This window comes from Telmatherina bonti (genome assembly GCF_933228915.1).
Source record: "Telmatherina bonti genome assembly, chromosome: 6".
Taxonomy (NCBI): Eukaryota; Metazoa; Chordata; class Actinopteri; order Atheriniformes; family Telmatherinidae; genus Telmatherina; species Telmatherina bonti.
Genome location: NC_136624.1, coordinates 21,901,019 through 21,924,991, shown reverse-complemented (window position 1 = coordinate 21,924,991; position 23,973 = coordinate 21,901,019). Strand labels below are relative to the sequence as shown.

The following is a 23,973-nucleotide window of genomic DNA, read 5'->3' as shown; positions in this document are numbered from 1 at the left end:
GTAATGAAATTTAAGAGCTATAGCAGCTCCCTTACTGCTGTTTAGTCAAACAACTGATTCTCATTGTGCATTCTGAAAACATTGCTTTTTTTCCCTGCCTAAAAATCAGATTCCACTTCATCTCATGCGCTCTCTTCCCCATTATCCCCCTGTTTCAACTGAGCGTTAAGCGGGTTGTCATTTGTAATGAAAGTGACACACCCCGAGTCAAAGTGACATTATGTCAAAAATTCATCCTGTGATTCTTGACAGACTAAAACGCTCCTGCTTTATCCCTCATTCTGAATTGAAACAAAATATTCTTACGGGTCCCATAACTTCAAAAAGACTCTAGCGTAATGTCTTCAATAGCACTTAAAATCCTGAGTGCAAGCCAGTATCATCTTCCTTTTCAGTTTTGTTGAAAAAAGATTAAAACCTCTTCCGTGAACATGAAATCTGCTACAGAAAATAAAGACATTCAAATATTTAAATGGCAGTAAACAAATAAAAAAGCAGTTTGTTTCCGTCTTTCTCCGCTGGAACAGCTGCCTCTTCTTATACTCGCACAAAAGATGGACTTCTATGGAATTAACTCACACTTCTGTTTGGCAGAGACTGATGGGCAGCGTCACATTTTCATGAAGCTATGAAAGGTCTTTTATCAAATCTGCAGGTTTCTTTTCAAAGGGGATTTGAAGGATGATGGAAAGCAATACATTTAATAGCTTAATAAGCCAAAGAATCGCAATAATCAGAACAGTATGAAACAGATTAGAATAGCGTCTTCAAAAAATGTTAAAATTTCTGAAGGAATTGATCAGCAGAGGCACCTATTTTACAGCTGCCATGACAAATAACTATAATTCCTCTGACATTCCTTCCGATCAGCTCTGAATATTTATCCCAGCATTTATTTACCTGATTTCATCAGGACTAATGGGACAATTGGAATCCTATTAAGGTCTCCCCGTGTTGCCTATTACTTTATGGAAATCCTCTTCAAAATACAACATCAACGTTATTTTTTTTTTTTAGCTAAAGCAAATCCAGTTTCTCCACCAAGGTTATTTGAACATACTGTGTATGAATATTGCCTGTCTCTGACAGTCAGTGGTTGGTTTATGCCAATGTTTTCTCATCAAATTAGGCACCAAAGCCGGTATTCATCGCCCCTTGAGACGTTGTTCCCCTGCATCACTAAAACAAGGGTGCCTTTCCCATTTCCTTCAAATTGACCCTTCAAGGTTCTTGAAAAAAAAATGAAATTGCATTCATCCTCTATTAGACGGCAGACACGCTTTTACAGTGTTGGGGACTTTGAAACAGCTCTAAGGCTCCTCTATGAAGTTACAAGGTTTATGTGAGAAAAATAATGTAAACGATCTGTTTCGGTTGTTTCTAAGGCCTCCCTACATTGTCCTTGCAGCTGTCTGAATAAATTTCTCAGGGCAATGACACTGGCTTCTCTCAAGCACAAATATGTCTATTTCTATCTAAATGGCAAATCTCCAATCTTGTATGTTACTTTTAGCTCCAATGTAAAGCCTTATAAGGGATCAGTTAACAGAAGCATAAAATATACTCCAGTAATACAATTCATTTTCAGTTGCTGCCATCATCTCTGAACACTTTTATTTTTATTTATTTTATTAGCTGTTGATAAGCTAGTACACTGTCAATGATCAATTTCTTTTCCACCACTGGTGAAAAAGAAATCATAGGCAAGTGATCACAGAAATGTGGACAAAACATGTAAAAGGTAAAAGTACTGAAAGATTGCCATTGTAAATGTACATTAGGCAACAGCTGGAGAAGTTGAAGTAGCAAATTAAAATTACATTTTAGTTTTAGATCTGTCCTGTTTTAGCCAGGGATGCTTTTTTTCTTTTTCTTTAAACTGTTTTGAATGGAAATGCAACAATATTATTGTTTGTGTGTATTTGATTTAGTCATCCACTAAAATCCATTTATGTGATTAGAGGATTAAAGTGTGATTAATCGAGATTAATTAAGTACAAAGCTTCTAAATAATTAGATAAATTCTTTGAACTGAGTCTCTTTATATATATATATATATATATATATATATATATATATATATATATATATATATATATATATATATATATAAATAACAAAACCAGATTCAATATAACTATGATAAAAAAAAACCATTATGTGTATACATACACACATATACATACATACATACACACACACACACACACACACACACACATATATATATATATATATATATGTGTGCGTGTGTGTGTGTGTGTATGTATGTATGTATGTATGTATGTATGTATGTATGTATATGTGTGTATGTATACACATATTTTTTTTTTTCTTTTTTAATCTTAGTTATATTGAATCTGGTTTTGTTCTTAAACAAGTATCTACAACATATTTCAGTCATGTTAACTTCTGCTTTTTTCTATAATCTACATTATTAGACATTGCTTGTAAGCCAAGGCATCGACTGGTGGCAGCTTAGTGAGATTCCAGTCTTCGGAGCAATGATGAACATGTCCTGTTCTAACTGCAGCTGGGCGCTGGAACTGCTTTGCCAGGACCAAGCCTCTGAAAAAAAATAAATAAAGTGCATCTGAATGGGCGAAGGGTCTGTGAAAACACCGACTGCTCATTCAGAAGAGTAAACAGTAATTGGCATACAATTTTTAAAAAAGAACAAACTTATTTTATATAAACTAACAGACAACATGACTGATTATTTTAGCATGGACTAGACTACCAACATGGAAGTACATCCTTATTAAAATATCTCAATCAGATAAACTTCCTGAAAAGCCGCTTACCACCGTAAACCTGCTTTTACAAAGAGCTACATAGTACACATTCAATTTTTAATGAAAATACACCTGTCTGTGTTCAGATTATAATTAAACCACCTTTCTTTCCCAAGGGACAGCCCACAGGGTGATACATGAGATTAAAAGGAAACACACTACAAACACTGAAGTAGCAGGAGTCTGTGGGTTTATCTAAAGCATCTGTTTTTCAGACTGTGTCATGAGGAAGATCCAAGTTAGACAAGATGACTAAACACAGTCCTCTACCTGCTAATTAAGGAACTTTCTTGAAAGAAAAAAATGTTTCGTCAGGAAAAAGCAATAGCAGATGAGAGTGAGACTTGGTGGTGTGCTCTAGACAGTTAACAACAGTTGTGAAGGAAAATCTGATCAAAGTAAGACATTGCACAAATCAGGTGCTTCCTGCTTATTTACCAGAGCTAACAATGTGTGTTATAGCAAGCATTGTCTTTTATAAGTTGTTGGATTAAACCTTAATGTTATTATAAATGAAAAGACCAGATTGGACATTAGAACATTTACCAACTGGCTGCGTACCAGCAGAAGAGATTTTACATTCTTTGAGTTCATTTTCATTATTTAAAATTTGTGTATCCATATTTATTTATTTATTGTTTACTTTTTTCTAAAAAAAAAAAGATGTCCTTGTGAAAAACTTGTGAAAAACAATTATGTATATATACTATATTATTAATAAAGTATATGTAAAAAAATAAATAAATAAAAATTATGAAGTGGAGCACTATAATCAGTTTTTAGGAACATCTGCACTGAGCTTGTGCTGGAAGTCACAGGGTCAAGATGAGATATGTCACCACAGCTGATGGAGAATGGCGAAACAAGGAAAAGTGGGACTTCCAGATCCAAATTAATCAACTGGTGAACTATCCTGGCTCCAGAACTTCCCAGGAGGACCATCACAGATGTATGTCAAGAAGAGCACAGTCCTAAGAACAGTTCATTTACAGTTTCCAAAGCAAGAAAAGAAAACATCCCTTCTTCCAATGAAAGAAGGACTGGTCTCCTCTGGAATTACAAACAGCCATCGTTATTGTTGCCGATAATGTGCTTTAAACACTGGATGCCCTTCATTGTTCTTGCTGTGTCATGTTCATTGTCATTGTTGCTCAAGTATGATGAAGCAGAAGGCATTCAGACGAAACCGTGTTTACCTTGCAACAATTCAATATGTGAAGGAAAGACTCACCTGACCAGGCAGGATACTTTCTGACAGGACTATATCATACTCAGTAGAAATGGGGCTTCAGATACTTTGCAGAACTCTCAAGCTCCCAGCTCCCGTTTAAAAGACCTGGGCTTTAAAGAGGATGAAACCACTACACATAGCTTTTGCCTCTTGACTTATTTTTTGTTACATACATCATGATATGTTTTATCAAGTCATGTTATGCTGTTATGCACTAGAAGCTCAAGCAAAAATCATGATTTCTTTAAATGTCCTTGCAGCTGAATCTGTATCCTGTTCTTATTAAATCCATGTCTGAATTCATTCTAGTAATATAAAATAGCCTAGACATATCAACAGCCAGATTATTATTCTACTTCAAGATAGAAAGCTGTCTTGCAAGCCTTCATTAAACATTTATAATACTGAATAATACAATATGTAAGCCTATTCTAATGATGATAATATATGAAGCAATTTAGAAAGTGCTTAGTGGAAGCTGAGAAAATCTCATCCCTCTGACAAAAGTGATATTGATACGTTATAATGGAGAGGAGCTGTATGGATTTGTTGCAAAATTGTAATCCAGATTAGTTGCTTGAGCAGTCCAATTTACATTATTCTCTTATGCCATCATATTGAAATCCTCTCCTATCTAGCAGTTGGGTAAAACAAAGATTTATACCCTTGCACCCCGTTTATACTTTTAATTAGTGTTTCCAAAATTCCCACAGCATTGAGATCGTACAGACCCGAATAAAGTTCGCTACATAGTTCTCATTTATAATTTTCCTGCATTTTACTGGCTTATCCTTCCTCCCCATGTAATTATTCATATACTGTATTAGCTTAGCAGCCACTAACCTTATCTGTGCCAATTCTTGTAAACCTCTTTTTTGTGGCCAATTTGTGCAGCTTCCCCTGAGAACATCGGGCTAAAATAAACCGCAGCATCCCACATAACCTCCTTCACCCCTGCTTTTTTTTTTTTTTTTTTTTTTGCTGCAGTTTTTATTTGCTGTGCACATACTTTTTCCAATTATCTTCTCTATTTGAATATTTATTCATTCACATTAACATAAAAAAGTACAGTCATGTTTTGGATTTAGCTCACTGTTGCCATGAGAGCAGAATGGTGTGATGTGAAATGCTGGGATTGGTCAACATTTTTATTGAGCATTGTTTATCATCTCAGTTCAAGTAGCAACACTTCCTTCAGGAAATAAGCTTCTACATTGACTCTGCATTTGATATATAACCACAGTGTTACTGACAGAGAGAGAACAGCTGCAAAGAGAAGAGCTGCAGATGAGTGATGATTATTCAACCATTAGCTTTGCCCAATTAAGCAATGACAAGTAAGTGTTTAAAGCAATTGCAGCAGGACATATCTGAGGCACTCAGGGGTCATTCATGTGGTGTCACGCAATAAATAAGGCCATAACTGGCTGACAGACCACGCAGGGGTGCGAACTACAAATTAAAAGGCCATATGGAAAGGAAAAGGAACATTGCTGAGTGTGCTGTGATCTCTTCCCAGGGTGACTGTGGCCATTTAGTATACAGATGTTCAAAAGTCTCCCTGTTGCTCTGGGTGGAGCCATGCTTTTCTCTAATTTAATCACACAGCCTGCAATGTTTTCCATGAGCTCACATTGTGACTTGCATAGCTGCCTGTAAAAGATAGATGTAAAATGTTGTGTTTCTTTATGTCATAAAGTTTAATTAAAAATCAGAGCACAAGCCAAGCCTGCATACTGAGAGCCTGGTAAAGTGAAGCGCATACCTCTACACATCATTGTATTATATAGAGTATTTCAGGATCGTATGGAAAATCACTGGAGAGGATCATTGGCTTTCCTGTATCCTCTCTGGACAAAATCTCCAGCTCACTGTGTATTTCCAGAGTTGGGAAATCATAAAGGACAGCTTCTACCCAGACCACAATGTGTTCTCCTGCTTTCCATCAGGCTAAAGGAAGTGCAGCCTCAGCCTGAAATCAGGGACAAACAGACTCAAGAAAAGGTTTTGTCCATGGACCATCAAAGTTTGAAATCTCTGTCAATTAAGGGTGGAAAATTTCCCTTTGTGTCATATTTACCCCATGGAAGAGTTAAATGTCACTGAATGCTAAAAGTGACTTTTTATGTATTTTTTATACTTTTTATTATTATTATTATTATTATTATTTACTCACTTTTTATAATTCCCAAAAAGGCATTTTGAGTTTTTGTGTGTATTTCATCTTTTCACATTTATGTTTAACACCTTATTTGATTATGCTTCTACATAAATTGTGTTGTGTACCCTTAAACATTGACAGTAAACTGATCTGATCTGATCTGATCTGATCTGATCTGATCTGATCTGATCTGATCTCATCTCATCTCATCTCATCTTATCTTATTTTATCTTATGCAAATATATCTTATCTTATGCTATGAAATAGTTGGTATTTAGGTGTTTTCATCTAACTTGAAAGAATTTCATTACACTTTATAAAATAAAACAGCCTCTGATTAACTTAAAAGATCTATTTAGTAAGGAGTGATTAACAAAAGCCAGTTATGCTTTCCCTCCCTCCTTGGAGTTCATATTTCCTTTTCAGTTACCAAAAACAACATCAACCCAGTCTAATGTTGTCTGTTCTCTGAATCTACAAATAAATCACCCTGAAGCAATAGAGGGTTATTTGTGGTTCTCTTTTCTTCTTTCTCATTTTACATTCCCCACATGCGCTTTTTCATCTTGACTCTGTGGCTAATGCTTGTAATCCTCCTCGTCACACAGGGGTGGCAGTTACTCCATTAGCAAGCTTTCTCATGTTGATGTCAGGCAGGCCATTGGTTTGCAAGGGAATCTTGTTAGGGTCCTTATCGACATTGTGTTTCATTAACTTGATTAATGACGACTATTGGGGCATGCTCCATACTAATCAACATCTCTGCAAAGAAGGGCTGTCTGCAGTCAAAGACGGGCTTCTTTTGCCCAGAGTTGTCATGCTGCTTTGGGTTAGAGTCCAGTGCTAATGCCCTAAAAGTTGGACAAAAAATATATACATAAACACTGAAGTGGCAACAGACCATACAGTAAACTCCTGGTGAATGTTGAGAACTTTTCGTCTCACATTCTGTTTATGTTGCAAATTAGATTCCATGAATTTAGAGAAATAAACATTGAATGTCAGCATTAGTCCATCATATCTTTCTTTGAATGCGCCTAATAAATTACTTGGCGACATAAGAAATTACCATGGCGGCACGTAGTCTCATCATACTTCCTTTTGCCTCAATGTATTTCCTAACTGAACATACAGTGCCAACGATAGGTGGAAACATGCAAACATAAATGCAAAAATAGTGTATTTAGCAAAAGAAAGTATGAATAATTCGAATGACTTTGAAAGTTAAAATGTGGTCTCACTAGATTTAACTATCTTAGCTTTTTAACATAACCTAAACGCTCCTAGCAATCTTTCTTGTAATTTATTTAAGTAGTCTTCAGGAATGGTTCTCCCATCCTCAGGGGTTATCATCCACATAGCGCTGAACTGCAGTAAAACCGCTAAAGTATTTTAGTAATCTGCCTTTTTATCCACAGGTAACCAGGAAATAGCCATCATGAAACCAATTATGTGTGAAAGCAGGTGCCAAAATGGATAGGTTTGAAATCTCTACCATCAGGACAGTGTAACTGCACAACCAAGGGATAAATTTGACCAACACACACCAAACACAACAACAATGGCTTTGGAGACCAACTTTGTCGCGGTGCAAGTCCAGTAAATTCTGGCGTGTTTACAGCTTTTTGGTGCCACTGTACCATCGACAGCGGGAGCAAGCACGTACGAAGAACAGTGTGTGTCAGATGTTACATAAATATTATACTAACTTCCTGTAACATATAGTGAGCCTTCATTTGCTTTGGAGAGTTACTCTTTAATTGTCATAGCGCCACCCCACCACCAGCCTTGTAGTATGCACCTTAGAGGAGATGGTCAAGCCGGTCTCTTAGCTGTCGCCACCATTTTCACACATGAACTGGCTTGAGGAGTGTGTGGACAAACCCTAAGGCTTCTTAAAGGACATTGCAAGCTTGTCTTCAGATGTTGGTTGCCTTTTGTTCAGTTCTCTGTCAGGATAAAGCCATACTGGGTCTAATGCTAAGATTTGGAGCCCTGACGAGGATTGTTCACTTATAAATAGGAAGTTTGACATTAGCTTTTTTACCAATGTCCAATATACTAGTTTTGTCCAACTCTTCATGTCCGATACCAACATCAGTCGATACCATTATTTTTGCAGCGAGTTGTCCCAAAAAAAAAAAAAAACTAAAAATATCTGGAAAATTATACATGGCATCTCTTATATTTATACTCTGATATTACATTTTAATGTCAATATCAGCCAATGACATTATTATCCTGAAAATATTAGTTTGGCATGTTTTAGCTTTTCTCCTTGCTTCTCTGGCTTCTTCACTGAAGCATCCCTTTCTTGGGGTAGACACAAAATGATTCTGTGTCATCATGGGAACGGTCCCACAACCCATAACACACAACTGAGAAATCTCCCATGGCTGTTACCTAATTTATCAGTGTCAGATTTTTACCATGAATTTGATTTAGATTTTTAAAGAGAATGAAGGAACAAGAAGAAGATGATGAAGTCACATTGCACCACTGCAGTTATTGTAACTGTATTCTAAATACATTTAGATTGATAATCTGAATAAGAGACTACATTCTACTTTAATCTATATTAATATAAATCTCTTCTTTTATTTTTATGTTGGATTATGTGAAAATTTTAAAGTTGAATATATCAAATTTGGCTCAGACTAGTTTTATTAGGAGGACAGATTATTTTATATTTAAATTTCTGATTGATGCAGAAATGCATTGATATTTTCATATTTTAGTTGAATATTGTGATTTGATATTAGATATTAGATTGTGATGAATTAGCATTTTTTATATACTATTGCTGCAAAGTTGCAACAGTGGCAGAGCCTGGATTATGACAAACTTTATTCACTAAATTAATGTAATAGCATATCAGGACCACATTTGTGATCAATTACAGATATTTTTTATGCTTAGTTAGAAGTAAGTTATAAGGGGTTACAATATAATACATATTTGCTTAAATTGATCTGATGGGTCTGGATCAAAAATGTGTGAGCAATTAACAACTTTTTATTGTCATGAATAAAAGAACTTTTAGAAAGCCTGGTGCAATCTACATATATGTGATACTGAACAATCAAGAATAAAGAAAAGTTTATTTTTATTATTTTCTTTTTTAGCCAATATCGTGTATAAAACCTATATTTTAGTTGTTTAAATGTATTCTGCTGTTATCAAAATGTTCTCTGGAATAACATCTGAAGGAGGATAGCATGCAATACATCTAAGGATTCCTGAAGTGATCTCTTCTTAATCCGTGGTTTCTGCATCCGTTCTCACAACTATCCCTTTAGGCAGAGAGGAGGGGAGTCAGTTACATCCTGCACCAATACATGGGAGATACATGCTCGCCTCAAAATACTCCAACAGGAGGAACACTGAAGGCAACCTAATCACAACTCGAGGTCCTGTTTTCCTCTTTTAGAGAAGAGAAATACAGAAGTAAAGATGAAAAAAAAAAAAAAAAATCTGCTGGAATTAATATTTATCTTTCATCATCTGCTTCCTACTTACACTTTGCTCAGGTATATTTGTTAGTGTTCTTGGGGGAGAAAAGGGAAGCGAGTGCTGGTTCTCCTCCAAGCAGGTGGCTCCTTTGCTGCCAGGTTTCTTACTGTGGGGGCTGAGTCAGATAATTTGTCTCCTTTGGGTTATTATCTTGGTATACTCACTTCAAGCCAATGGCATGTGGTAGAGTAAGAGTGCACCAAGTGCAGATGCTTATGTATTATTTACTTTTTTATTTACTCTACATTTGTAGAATGTTGTGTATTTTGAAAGAGAAGATCCTCACATAGTCACAGGAGTTGTTTCTTTTAATCTGTCAAAAAAAATTGTGAAAAAAAAAAAAATTAAAATCACAACCAGAAAAATCCTCTTCTTTAAATTTTATTGGGAGCACAAAAACCAAACCATAATGAATTTTCTGAGCTATGAACGTCATGGTCATAACATTTTTTTAAACCTGGTTATTTTTGTATGTATACATAAAAACGAAGTCACATGATGTGTGAAGGGTGACTGCTAAGCAGGATATAATAATATTTAAAAAAAACAACTGCCATTTCAGCAACAAAGAATGTAGATTGACGAGGTTTATTTTGTTCATTTCATTTGTAGTTATTAGGATTTAAATTTGATCAGGGTTTTTTTTTTTTTTTGAGCTACACTTTCAACCTTTCACATGTTACAATTGGCTCTGTGATGGACTGGCGTCCTCTCCAGTATACCCTGCCTCTTCCACAATGATTGCTGGGATCGGCTCCAGATCTCAAGCGACCCACAATTGGACTAAGCAGTTAAGAAAATGAATGAACGAATGAATGTAAAGGTAAAAGGTAAAAGTGACAGCTCCTTATATCAATATTTGTCCAATCAAAAATAAACCCTTACACCAACAATGAGCATAAATTCTGCTACGTGTTACAAGACTGACTGCAGATCAGAGCCATAACTGATAAGTACCTCGCGTAGTTTATTATGTCCTTGTTACAATTTCTGACTAACTATTTTCAATTTTTGATCATTTATTTGGGCTAAACAAGAAAGTGGGTTTGCCTTAGCTTAATACGGTTAATTGTTTGTACATCCTGGAGTCGAAGCCATAATTTCTTCCCTGGACTTTCATATAGACAGACACTAAAGAGCAGAAAATCCCAACATTTTATGTTTTTAGTGTTTATGGTCTTTTTACAGTTTTTTTGTTTTATATCTTTATTTTTTATATTTGATGTTTTTATTCTTCTAATTTGGAGTTTGCATGTTCTCCCCGTGTATGCGTGGGTTCTCTCCGGGTACTCCGGCTTCCTCCCACCATCCAAAGACATGCATGTTAGGTTAATTGGTTACTCTAAATTGCCCCTAGGAATGAGTGTGAGCGTGAGTGGTTGTTCGTCTCTCTGTGTGTGGCCCTGCGATGGACTGGCGAGCTGTCCAGGGTGTACCCTGCCTGTTGCCCAAAGCCAGCTGGGATAGGCTCCAGCTTCCCCGCTACCCTGAATTGGATTAAGCGGTTCAGAAAATGAATGATTCTTCTAATTTGTTTCATTCTTAACATTTTCTATTTTTCTAGTGTCTTAGCTTTAATGTTACAGTTAGTGGGGGTTGCCTCCTCAGAAATAATTTGACATATATGTGTGTTGTGGGATTAAGCGTGACTTGTATGCTGTGTATATGGAGGTTTGATGGGGTCTCAATCTGGGGTATTAGATTGTTTTTTTTATATATATATATACAAGTATGTATGTATGTATGTACAGTTGTGCTCATATTTATTCATAGCCTTTCATTAAAGAAGGAAAAAAAATAAGCTGAAATTGACTAAAATAATAATAAATAAAAATTTTATGAAAATCATTACATTATTTTCTAATTCTGGTTCAATAGGAATATATATAAAAAAAAAAAAAAAAAAAAAAAAAGCTAACAAAAAAGATAATTAATTAGATATTACATCACTCATAAACTAATATTTTTTTTTGAACAATCATTTAATGTTTCTGCTACAGTCAAGTGTTTTCTGTTCCTCTCAGTCAGACTTCTGCACCTGTTGACAGGTATTTTGTCCCACTGTTCAACAGAAAAGTGCTCTAATTTGTCCAGGACACATTTGGTTGTTTGTTTGTTTTTCTTTCTTCAACTCAATTAAATGGAAAAAACAGTGTCTCAAATTACTAAATTATATTTTTGCAAATTTTTTGTTATTGTTCCTTTTTTAAGTCTCCAGTTATTTGAGTGACTGTTGTAAATTCAGCCTTTTCTTTAATAAAAGGGTATGAATACATATGTGCACAATTGTATGTACATGTATATGTATATATTATATTTATATGTATTACCTTTCTTTTATACAAAACAGTTGTTAAACTCTTTATGTTTAGGAGCATGAACAGACACCTGATGATTATGTTGTATCTAACTAGCTAGGCAGGCATTCTGCACATGTGTTTTACTGATATTTTGTAAAGGTAAAACACAGTAAAAAAATATTGCATCTCAGGTTGTCTAAAACAGTGTTTTGTAATCAGGTTCAAGTCTTATCTCACAGACAGAAATTTTTTATTAGCATTGATGAATCAGCTTTCAGGAGATACGAGCTGATGTACAGTGTTCCCCAAGGCTCCGTTTTTAGTCATAAGTCATAAAGAGACATGACATAATCTTCCCTGGCCGTGCTGATGATAAACAGCTTTATATTGCAATGTCCCCTGGTGACACTTGCCCTCTGGTTGTATTGTATTTGTATTATTTTTATTATATTTCAGATAATAACCACTTAGGTGCCAGAGTTTTTAAAGTGTGTAAGACAAGCTGTAAAACAGGAAATAAGTTTCAATGGCAAATAAATTACCCAACCCAGTTCATATTATGGCATCACAGGTTGGCAGCCATAGCAAGTTCCATAACTTACACTATGACTTTCATATCTATATATGTTTTACATACAGCTGCATGGTGGTGTGCTGGTAAGCACCACAGCCTCACAGCATAGCTGCTGGTTTGAGACTTGGGTGGGGGAAGGTTTGAAAAGTGGCTTTTCTGTGTGGATGTGATACATTCTCAACAAGTTAACCTGTTGTAGTGCCCGTCCAAAACTAAGAAGGTTTTCCTGCTCCAAAAAAAAAAAAAAAGAAAGAAATTTAGTTGTAAAATTTCTCTCCACAGACTTATATTTCTACCTTCCTCATATCAGCAAGTATTTCAAAAACAAAACACAAAACAAACAAAGAACCAAATAATCCCTAAAAAAAACTTTTTTTAGGTTTGTCAGGCTGAGTGGTTTGCCAAACAAACACTTTATATGCATTGATCTGGACAGCTACATCAAAAATAACCATCAAGACAAAAATAGCTGAAAAAAGATTATATGGGTGTTTTGTGGCTGCATAAATATTCAAAACAACATACAAGAATTGACCACTTGTGATATCTAAACGTTTACATGAACAAAAAGCATGAATCTGATAAAATCCCTGCAACTGCTCACTCAGACATTTTATTTCTTTTTTTTTCCATCCCTCAGCTGAACTGTTCCCCAATTGATTAAATGTGCAGAAAGTGACAGGCAGAATTTATGAGCAACAACAGCAAAGACAGTTTCATTCTGCCCGAGCACAGTGCAACCCAGAGACTTCATCGGAGCATCTTAAAGTCCCTTTTGTCTAATTACACCTGCACTTACTCAACTAATAATCAGGTATCTTGGAAACCCCCAAAATACTTGCCTTGCCAAGGTACTTAAATCAGAAGGAAGATAGTCCAAAATCTTTTTTTTTTTTTTTTTTTTAACCTGTCCTGTCCAGCATCTCAGCATACAGAACAGCAATCTGCGTGCCATATTTTTGCCAGACAGATTTGCTCTGTCTAGGGAGACATCTCAAGTATATAGCTGCCCTTGATAATCTGAATATTTTTATTATTATGATCATTATTTTATTTTGTTTTATTTTTTATTTTTTTCCTTTTATCATTTTGCAATCATCGTCAGTCTTGATATGGCCGAGCTGGACCTGGCAGGGAAAGAGGAAAAAAAAGAGGAAATGAAAGGAGGAAACAGAGAGACAGAAAAGAAAGGCGTGTCTAAGCTGCTAAAGTTACAGTATTTGCAAAACAATATAAAGTACTGAAAAAATACAACAAGACAAAAGACCCGGCGGGCGCCGGGTGCCGAAGCGCGGGCCGCACAGAGAGCCGGCAGCCCACAGGCCCCAGGACCACCCGTACCCCCCGGCAGAGCCCCGGCCAAGACCCAGCGGGCCCCGCCCGAACAGAGCAAAACCATAGCGGGCCGGCGCCACCACGATACCAGGGGCGGGATCCCCAAGGACAAGGACATGTCCGTAGACCATCCCCCCAACAACCCCTCCCCACAACCCTCCCGCTGCTTCCTATTCCCCCTCACCAGCACCCTCCCCATCCCTCTCTCTCCCAAGCCCAACTGCCCCCCCACACACACACACACACTCCCCCCTCCCATTCCACACACCCCCCTCCCTCCCTCCCACACACCTCCTCCCATTCAATCCTCCCAATCCCCCCCCAGCGACAGCCGGAGCCGGAGGACTGCAGGCCCCAGACCTGAACTCTCCACATTCACACACCCACACCCACACACACTTATGCAGCCAACCAGAGACCCTGCCGGCCCCCTCATGTGGCCCAGGCATCGCCCAGGACAGAGGGCCCCCCGCAGCACCCCGTCCCCAACCCCCAGACCAGCACCAGGCCCGCCCCCCGTACCCCGAGTGCTCCCCACGAAGAGGGGGCATAGGAAGACCCCTGCCCCCCCCAATCGCCCGCCTCTGTAGTGTGTGCATGGGTGGGTCGTGGTTGTAGTGCAAGTAAAAAAAGGGGTGGCCGTGGGGGGGTGGGACCAGCTGCTGCCAGACCCACCCTCCTCAGCATTCCCTTGTTTATGTGAGTGTCTGTGTGTGTGTGTTAAGTGTGTGTGTTGCTTGTGTAAATGTAATAGTGTCTAAGTTGTGAGTAAAATCGAGGGGAGAAAGACCACAATGGGAGGGGATGGGCAAGGGCCACCGCTGTAGCTCCTGTCCACCCCCCATGGCCAAGGCGCCTGTCCCCTCGAAACCCTAAATGTATATTGGTGTCTATGTTGCAATTAAAATTTAGTGGGGCAGGTGGTCACCGGGGTCCATCGGAAAATGCCCCTTAGGGTTTCCGGGACCACCGACTTCACCCGCCCCACCGTGCCCTATATGCTGTATGTATGATGTCGGGTGGCGGAGGAGTAGGGGGGCATGGGGAGGGAAACAACCAGGGGAGAAGATAGTCCAAAATTCACCTACAATACAGTCTGTATGATTTTCATGAGGAAATGGAGTTTTATTTCCAATACCGCTTCTTGTGTCACTCAACTGCAGATTATAAATTGCAAGTTGAACATTTTAATCATTAACATTCAGCTGCTAATGTTAAAACTCCAGATAGTTTTACTTTTATGATAAGACAATATGATGACACTATTTCTCCTAATAATTGAATGAAGTAAATACTGTTTTTTGAATGAAAAAAATGAAAAAAAGAAAAACATCTACACCTCATTTGAACTGCTTGTCCTTTAACATCTCCACAGAAAACTACTGAACACTCAACTTCATTTATTTAATAGCTTTATTGTGGACCAATACTTTCACTCCATTACTTTCTAACATTCTTTCTGACTTAACACAGATGTGTTTTTGTTGTTGTATAATCTGCTGCTGAAGTACAATAAAGATTCAAAGATAAATTTTATTTGTAACAGAAAGACTGTGAATGTTTACTGAATAGACAGTCATTATGGTAGCCTGGAATAGTGAACACCATTCATATTTCTAAGAACCACGGCTCATGTGGAGATATGTGGAAGACTAAACAGAATACACATTTATGTGTTACAGCCTGCCCACAATGTCTGGTACCAACAGCATAAACTGAAGGCACAAGTAACAAATCTTATAATAACTGAATAATGTCTTGATTATTATGGACAGATCAAATAAAAATAAATAAAAAGCTTGATTCTGAAAATGTTTTTCTTGTGCAGTACAAAAGGTTTTATAACATCCGTGCTAGTTTAGTGGCCACAGCATAGAGTAAAGAAATCTAATAAATAGGAGCAGAGACAATAAGGGAAATGTAAATGATGCCCAGTATGGATGCTGATGCTGCACAAGTATCTGTTATAAAGAGATAAAGGAACTGTTTTAGACTAATTGCCTGTTAGCATCTCTGTACACATTGTATGGTTTTTCTATTATCTAATATGAGTCAAATTAAGATGAACATTAAGATTTCCTGCAGCAGTGCAGTAAGGTATGTCCACCTGTTCATTTTAAAAATAGGCTTCTAATGGGGTATGGTCATACAGGTCAGTGACAAAACACTGACCTCTGTCTTTGACTTTTTCAGCTGTAATGATGTCAACACCTGCCTTTTTCTCCGCTGTCTTTTTGGTATTTGTCTGTACCATTTCTTAGAAGTTGACTCCAGGAATTAGATGCAACAAAAGGCACTCTTTAGGACAATGAATTTTGTAGCATTTTGCAGGAGTTACTCCTCAAAACACATGGCACGCTGCCATCTATAGCAGCGCATCATTGGAGTGAACACTTCTCATGGTATGATATAAAATACACAATTTGGTTTGGCATTTCGGTTTATGAATGCACAGAAAAGATCTATATGTGACTTTAGAGTACAGAGTTGGGTTCTGCAAGAGGCTGGCTGCAAGTATCACATCTACAAAACAGAGCAGCCCATCTGCAAATACTCCTACATATTTCAGATTCAATCTCCTGCATCCTTATCTAGCGCAAATAAAAATAAGGTTCTGGTAATACCTTTTTTAAACTACACAACTTCTAGAGCAACTTGATTTACATCAAAAAAGGTGTCCTCATAGCAAGACTCATAACATTAGTTTTTGTCTGCAGCCAGCTGTGACAGAAGTGTTCAAAGTAGAGGTAGTTCCTGTTATTCATCATATTAATGTACTGTAATTTCATTTTGGTCAAATATTAACTGTAAAAAACAAAACAAAAAAATAAAAATATCCAGTTACCATCCAGGCTTCTCAGTCTTGTTCCTGGAGGACTGGTGTGCTGCAGGTTCTCCAAGTGTCCCTGCTGGATCACACCTGACCCAGACTCAGACAGGCTCTGCACATGTCTGCTGAATTCTCATTGATTTGAATCAGGTGTGTTGCAGTGAGGATTCTTGGAAAACCTGCAGGACACCGGTCCTCAAGGAAGAGGTTAGAGTATCCCTGCTGCAGAGCTTTAAGTCAAGATCTGTTCTTTTTGTTTTCAAAGGTTTGTTTCAAGAATTTATTTTCATTTTACATAATATTATCCTAAAAATGATACACTGCTCTATAATCTAATTTGTACAAATCATACATTTAAATGTGTTTATTACCATAATAGTATAAATAAATCTTTGCAACCACGAGGTGTATTTTAATCTTTTGGAAAACTTGGAATCATAGTAAAGAGAACGCCAAATCTACTAAGACGTGTAAATATCAGTATTAGTTGTTACAAGAGAAAAATAAGTGAAGATGCACGGTGCAAATGAAAACAGTTACAGGTTCACCTAAAAATAAAACAACAATAATGACGAATAAAACTCTTTTCAGGGTGGTTGTGAATGTTGCTTTAGAATAATACAGCTATAGCTTTCTTTGTCAAATTGTAGTAAAATATATAAACATTATCTCTGCAAAACCCATCAGAACTGAATTAGGAAGGTTTTAGTACAGAGAGTTCAGGGAAGGTTTTCAAAATGGCCCTTTTGTCACAGTTTGGCACCATCTGTTCCCAATATTCTCCTTAAAACCACAGCAAAGAAAAAGTTCAGCTTGTCCATTTGTGATTGCAGCTGATTGAATCCAGTCGTAGCAGTGAAAACCACAAGAACAAAACAAATGCACATCACTGAAGCGACATTTTTCAGCCATACCTCTTAACTTTTCTTGACGCACATGTAACAGATAAAAAGCATGTTTAGACATTAACTTGTATTGGGTAACTACCTGACTGTGATGGAGGCAGTCTTAAGTTCTTCTAATGGTCTTTGTCTCTTGGTATTTGGAACAAGTCAATCTTTTATGTACTTTTTTCAGAAATCTCAATGATTTTAGGGTCACATTTCTGCTTATGATGGGATTTGCATGTTTGCAGACTTATGTTGTTTGTAACATATGTCTCTTGTCAAAAATGTTACTTACTTTAAGTGCCATTCAGCATATATCCTATTAGTATTTCGCTTTTAGCATTAACTATCTTATGTCTTTCTGGAAAGAAATGATGTGTGCTCCAGAAGTTGGCTCACCATCCTCCCGAGACTTCTGAATGAACGCATCGACGCCGCTCTCTCCGTAGTTCCCCTCCGAGGCCACTGTGGATACATAGTTCCAGCGCATAGCCTTAACAATGTCCACCATGGCCTGGGCTTGATACGTGTCTGGAGGCACCACGCGGGAGAAGAAGTCATAGCGGGTGTTGTCACTGAGCTCAGGAGCCGTGGAGGCGTAGCTCACCTGGGGTATCTGCACACAAACACAAACATATTTTGGTTACTTTATAAATTGCTTTTAGTTAGGCTGTGGGAAAGGAGTGATGAATATGTACACAAGGCAGGGCAAGTTTATTTTGTGAAGTACCATTCAGCAACAAGGGAAAGTATTTTTTATCAAACATAAAATTCATCTTCATGAACAAGACTGCACAAATAGAGTGGGATTTAAGCAGTGCGTAGCATATATATATATATATATATATATATATATATATATATATATATATATATATATATATATATATATATATATGTGTGTGTGTGTGTGTGTGTGTAAAACATTAAACAGACAAGACAATGTGACTGTGCATTTAGGCAGACCTGTAGTTGATCAAAAATATATTCTTGCCCCTAAGCCCTTTATTTATTTATTTATTTATTTATTGTCCAACATTTAAGCAAGCAGAATGATGTTCTGGATGCTGTGTTCGGCTGAGCAAATTTACTTTGCCAGGAGGAGCTTTATAGATGTAATGTTCCCCTCGATTCTCTACATTCTCATTTTATTTTTCTATTTGTTTTGGATAATTGTTCGTATTACAGATTTTATGCTGCTGGACTAGACCGGAAAGGATAGAAGAGGGACAGAAAGAGAACAGAAAACAAGAGAAAACAAGAGAAAGAAAGAAATGCATATACGTACACACACATACATACCCACCTATATCCATATGTACATGCCCCTAAGCCCTTTAGAACACAGTGGAATAATACAATCAGCCAGCGTATAGATGTGGAATAATGTGCAGGACATTTCCTGGTGTCAGCAACGACTAAAAGCACCTCTCAATAAGTTTGAGAATAATTTGATTCAATTTTAAGAGAGAACTGTGAAGACATGAAGCTGCTCCAGATGTTTCTAAGCTTTAGTTAAACAGAACACTTTTTATTTCTGGTTCATTTTGAAGACAGTCATCACTTTGAGTTGGTTTTTAAGACTTGTGTCATAACCACAAGTGTGCATCAGAAAAACAGAACAGTATCTGTAGGAAGATAGTTGTCTTCATGGACACACCTGCTCTATGCGCACAAATGCAATCCTATAATTACAAAGCTTAGATGACTGAGTGCTCAGGATTTCCTTTCGACCAGCGCTTTGCACTTGCCTGAGTTATCGTTTTCTGATTGTTATTTCAGAGCTGCCTACAGTGCCTGATGTTTCATTGCAGTGATGATGTAACACTATGTTGTCTCCATCATCAACACTATAATATCTGTCCTGTTTGGATGTCACACAAAATTAAGTAAAGCTTAAGTGATAAGTATTTTACTGAAAAAGCTTTTAAAAATATTTAAAACAACTTTAAAACAATAACCAATCAAAGAAAAGAATACATAAACTACTGTACCTTCCTACAAAAGCTCATAAACCAATCTGAGAAGCAACTAAGCAGGGTAAATGTTGCTATGACCCTGCAGTAGTTGTTCTTCCTCCTTGTGTAAAGTATACGTGGATGTAACTTCAGCTGCCTGTTTTGAAAGGTTGCCTGCTTTTGCCCCCTCTGCAGTTGTTATTTACACAAGCATATAAAAGTAGGAGTATTTTATACTTGAGATGCGCTCTCCCAGCTGGAAATCTGAGCAGGAAGGTGCAGGGAACTGACTGTCTGGAGCACGCAGGAGGAAGCATGCATTTCAGACGTGTTTTAGCAATGTGGATTCTTTTTCATGCACAACATGTTGAAAATACCAGATGAGGCTCTGGATTCTGTTGGCAAGTACTGCAAGTGTGTATAGCCACAAGTCAGCAGACAGGACAAACTTAAACCAGCACAGACACACACTGTCACATATGCAGCAGATGCGCATGCTCCTGAATATTTGAAAGTGCCTTTATTATTTGTGTCACTCACTCATTATCCAGAGTTTTTATGAGGCCTGGAAGGAGAATCTCAGCAGAAAGTTTCCCACCTACATCATAATTTTTACAGATACAGATACAGCCTCCCCTATGAAGACTGCCATAGCCCCCATACCACTGCTTAGCAAGGGGTAAAAACACACCAGTAAAGGTACGGGTTGTTGACTTTGTCTCCAAACTCTCAGAAGTGGGCCCAACTGATAAAACTCCCACGACACAACTGACTGGATCTACAGTTTCTATCACTAATGTCCACTAATGTCCAGGTACCTGACACTATGAGATCCTGTTTGTCCACAAGCCGACTCATCAGTGACACATTTCATTGACATGAAGAGGACTTACACACAATGGAAAAGTTAGTCTTAACATTGTATCTGACTTTATTTTGAAAGTGCGCCTGAAAAAGTTTAGGTCTCGTTCCGCTGAGGCAACGTAACTTCTGGCTTGATCCTTCAACATTAGCTGGGCAATGAGTTGTAATTGCTCTTCTTGAGCTTCAAAACAAGATCATCGTCTTTTTTAATCACTGACAAGGCAAAAGAGATGTGAGAGACGTGGAAATAATAAACACTTTCACAGAGATGTTTGATCCAACAAAGTGCCTTCCTTTTGAAACTCAAAAACAGAGCCAGTGATCCGGCGAGCCCCCTGCTGAGCTTTTTATAATACCCAGCATCGCGAGCGCCTTACGCTGCAGCAGGCTGTCTGGTTCACAAGCTGAGATGATGAGCATGTCACACATCTGAACAGAGGTCATTTGCTCAACATAAACAGACCTCAGTGACTAAGGAATTTGGGTTTTCTGTTCAACAGAATGTGCCTATTCAGCTGGAGCTTCTTTTATAAAAATCTGTTTTACATTATTTTTCACACTTGGGAAGCTTTGGTTACAAAGGTTTTTACTTGCAAGATAATATTTTGTGGCAGTTTTCTGTTGCTCCCACTGCTGCAAAGATTTTACTGATGCGTGCTCTGAAGAAAGGAAAAAAACATTACATAAGACACTTAAATAGAAAAATAAATAGGTCAGCTAAAGCACGAAGCTTGTTTTGAGTGACCATAATTCTAGCAGAGAATTTTCTCAGGGTTCTTTCTGTGTTTCTCAACGCTGGAGTGTTTTCAGGGATTTCACAATATCAGTTTTTGTATTAGGTAAACTGCTTTCGAGAAAATGAAATTTTTCATCCCCATGGCAGTCGGTGAGCAAAACACAGCGGCAGCAGTGTTTCCTGGTAATGATACACAGTGTGCCTTTTTGATGAGGATCTGTTGTCATGTTTTTGTCTCTGAACAAAATGAGGAGAAGGTGAGCTCTGTGAGACATGATCCTAATGAAAACAGCCCTGTTTTCCTGTGCTGTTGCCACATGCAGCATTTCATTATCACAGACAAATAAATCTGTAGGCTGGGATACACACATGCACTGATTCATCCATACACACAGGCAAGTCTCAAAATGACACATCTGTTTTGAAAGACTACATCCTCCAATCACGGTGGACACCTCTCGAGCTATTTTGGTAAAAGTTTATCAAATTTGATAAAGTTTACAACTGGAACAAATTTAACTGGAAGGTCAGTTTTTTTTTTTTTTACCAATAACTGGCCACAGGTGACGTACAAAAAGGGAATACAGATTAAAGTAGAAACAAATAAACAAATAAACATGTACAAGGACTGACAAACGTGTCAGTTTGCTGTAGCCTACTATAAATGGTCATGAAGTCAAGCACCAGATGGTTTGGAGGTGTTAGAAAGAGAAATACTGTAACACAGTCAAAACCTATTAAATATTCACATCATTCCAACACCTATAAACTGGAAAACTCTCGCAGATGAGGTGAGATTCTCAAATCCAACACGTTTTACTATTTTCTCTGGAAAATAGAAAATTGGGTAAAACATTTACATTTTACAGCCATCCTGCTAAAATAAAGAAGCTAAAGATTCCATTAATTCATTTTTCTTTAGTTAAAAGATGTAAAAATAAATGAATAAATGAATAAATAAAATAAAATGTCATTCTTACCAGGTTTTTAAATGAGGTAAATATAACCTCAGATAAACAGCATATTGCACATCACATGTCTTCGTTGTCACAAACAAAACAAATGCAGAAGCAATAATTACAGCCTTACTGCTTCCATAGTAATTAATAGAGTGAGAGAAGAAATTGTGGCTGCCCATGAACCTGCAAAGCATTATGGGGACAAAAATCAAACATCCTGCTGCACTAAAAGAGATTATTCACTAGTGGAAAATAATCAAGACAGCTGTCAATACTTCCAGAGGTGGATGATAAGTTTGCAAGCTTGGAAAAAAAGAATGACGTGGAATCAACGGCAAGTGACAACAGCATGCTTTAAATGTATTTATCAGGACAGGTTAGAGGCCTTTACCTTCACTTCAGTTTGAAAACTGTAGGATTACAGTAAGAAAATCACTTAATGAAATAAAAAAAAAAAAAAGAAAAAAAAATCAAATAATGATTATATAACCTTGAGAGGTTTTTATATTTATATATATATATATATATATATATATATATATATATATATATATATATATATATATATATATATATATATATATATATATATATATTATATAAACAGATTCTCACAACTGTGTGAATGAACAACAATGTATATATGTATATACATATATACATATATACATATATATATATATATATATATATATATATATATATATATATATATATATATATATATATATATATATATATATATATATATACACACCATTAAAAAGTGAGCAATAAGCCTCCATCACTCCTTCCTGGCAAGCAGCTTTCTCAGCTACGACACCCAACATGTGCTCTGCTGAGAACTCGGCAGAGTGCAAAACTGTTTAATTGTTGTGACTATTGTAAGATACAGTGTGGGGGCAAAAATAGCAGACTTCATTCACACCATGTCAGCCTGGCAATCTATCAGTAACTGTGAAAGTGACAAGTTTTTAATTTCCCTTCTTTCCTGGAAGAATTCATGAATAACACTTGTTAACTAGACGTTCAGCTGTTTCCATTTAGCATTGGAGTTTGTATATGCAGTAAAGAGTGATCAATGTGGCAGGACTTAATACGTCTCAGTGTGATCTACATCCCAGTGACACATGGTGTTGTGACTGTTAAAGGAAACTCTTCCTACAGCACCCGCCTGCACTTGTCATTGAGTGTTATGTCACTATCCTACAATTAATTATAAAACAAATAATGCATAACAGTACAATCTATTGCCTTAATTTGCTTGGAGATGCAGAGACAGAGAAAGAACAGTTTTGTTCATTAGTCTGAACTGAATCTTCTCAAAATTATGTTGGAATCAAGTAGATAGATAAACAGATAGATAAACAGATAGACAGACAGACAGACAGACAGACAGACAGACAGATAGACAGATAGATAGATAGATAGATAGATAGATAGATAGATAGATAGATAGATAGATAGATAGATAGATAGATAGATAGATAGATAGATGTCTCCTAGACTTACGTGTCTACCACAATGCAAAACAAATGAGCAGGATCTTTAAAGACCTTTTTGTGACTCTGTCGTCCCCTTTTTTATCCAAACTGTTGGCTTTGTTGTGCATCCTGTTGCGATCAGGAGAAACTTAATGATGATAATGTGGATGATCAAGCTATAGATGCAGTATATTCCTGTGCAAATGGTGCTGGCATGCAAAACAGCTGACTATATTTGCATCTGTAATTCAGACACCTGACAGATCCTTGCAACCTGCAGTGCGGCCAAATGCAGAGCATCTGCTTCAATCAAGCTGCATATGGAAAACAAGGATGGACAAGAGTG

General features: G+C 37.1%; 1 protein-coding gene across 1 annotated transcript in view; it reads right to left on the bottom strand.

Moving 5' to 3' along the window:
• LOC306757276 (metabotropic glutamate receptor 4-like) overlaps positions 1–23,973 on the bottom strand; it is a gene marked incomplete at its 5' end in the record, with an annotated part of 171,412 nt that overhangs the window by 74,566 nt on the left and 72,873 nt on the right. The window contains one exon of the mRNA XM_079242280.1: positions 18,026–18,242. Within this exon, the coding sequence (XP_079098406.1) occupies positions 18,026–18,242 (217 nt within the window). The remainder of the gene's footprint in view (positions 1–18,025; positions 18,243–23,973) is intronic.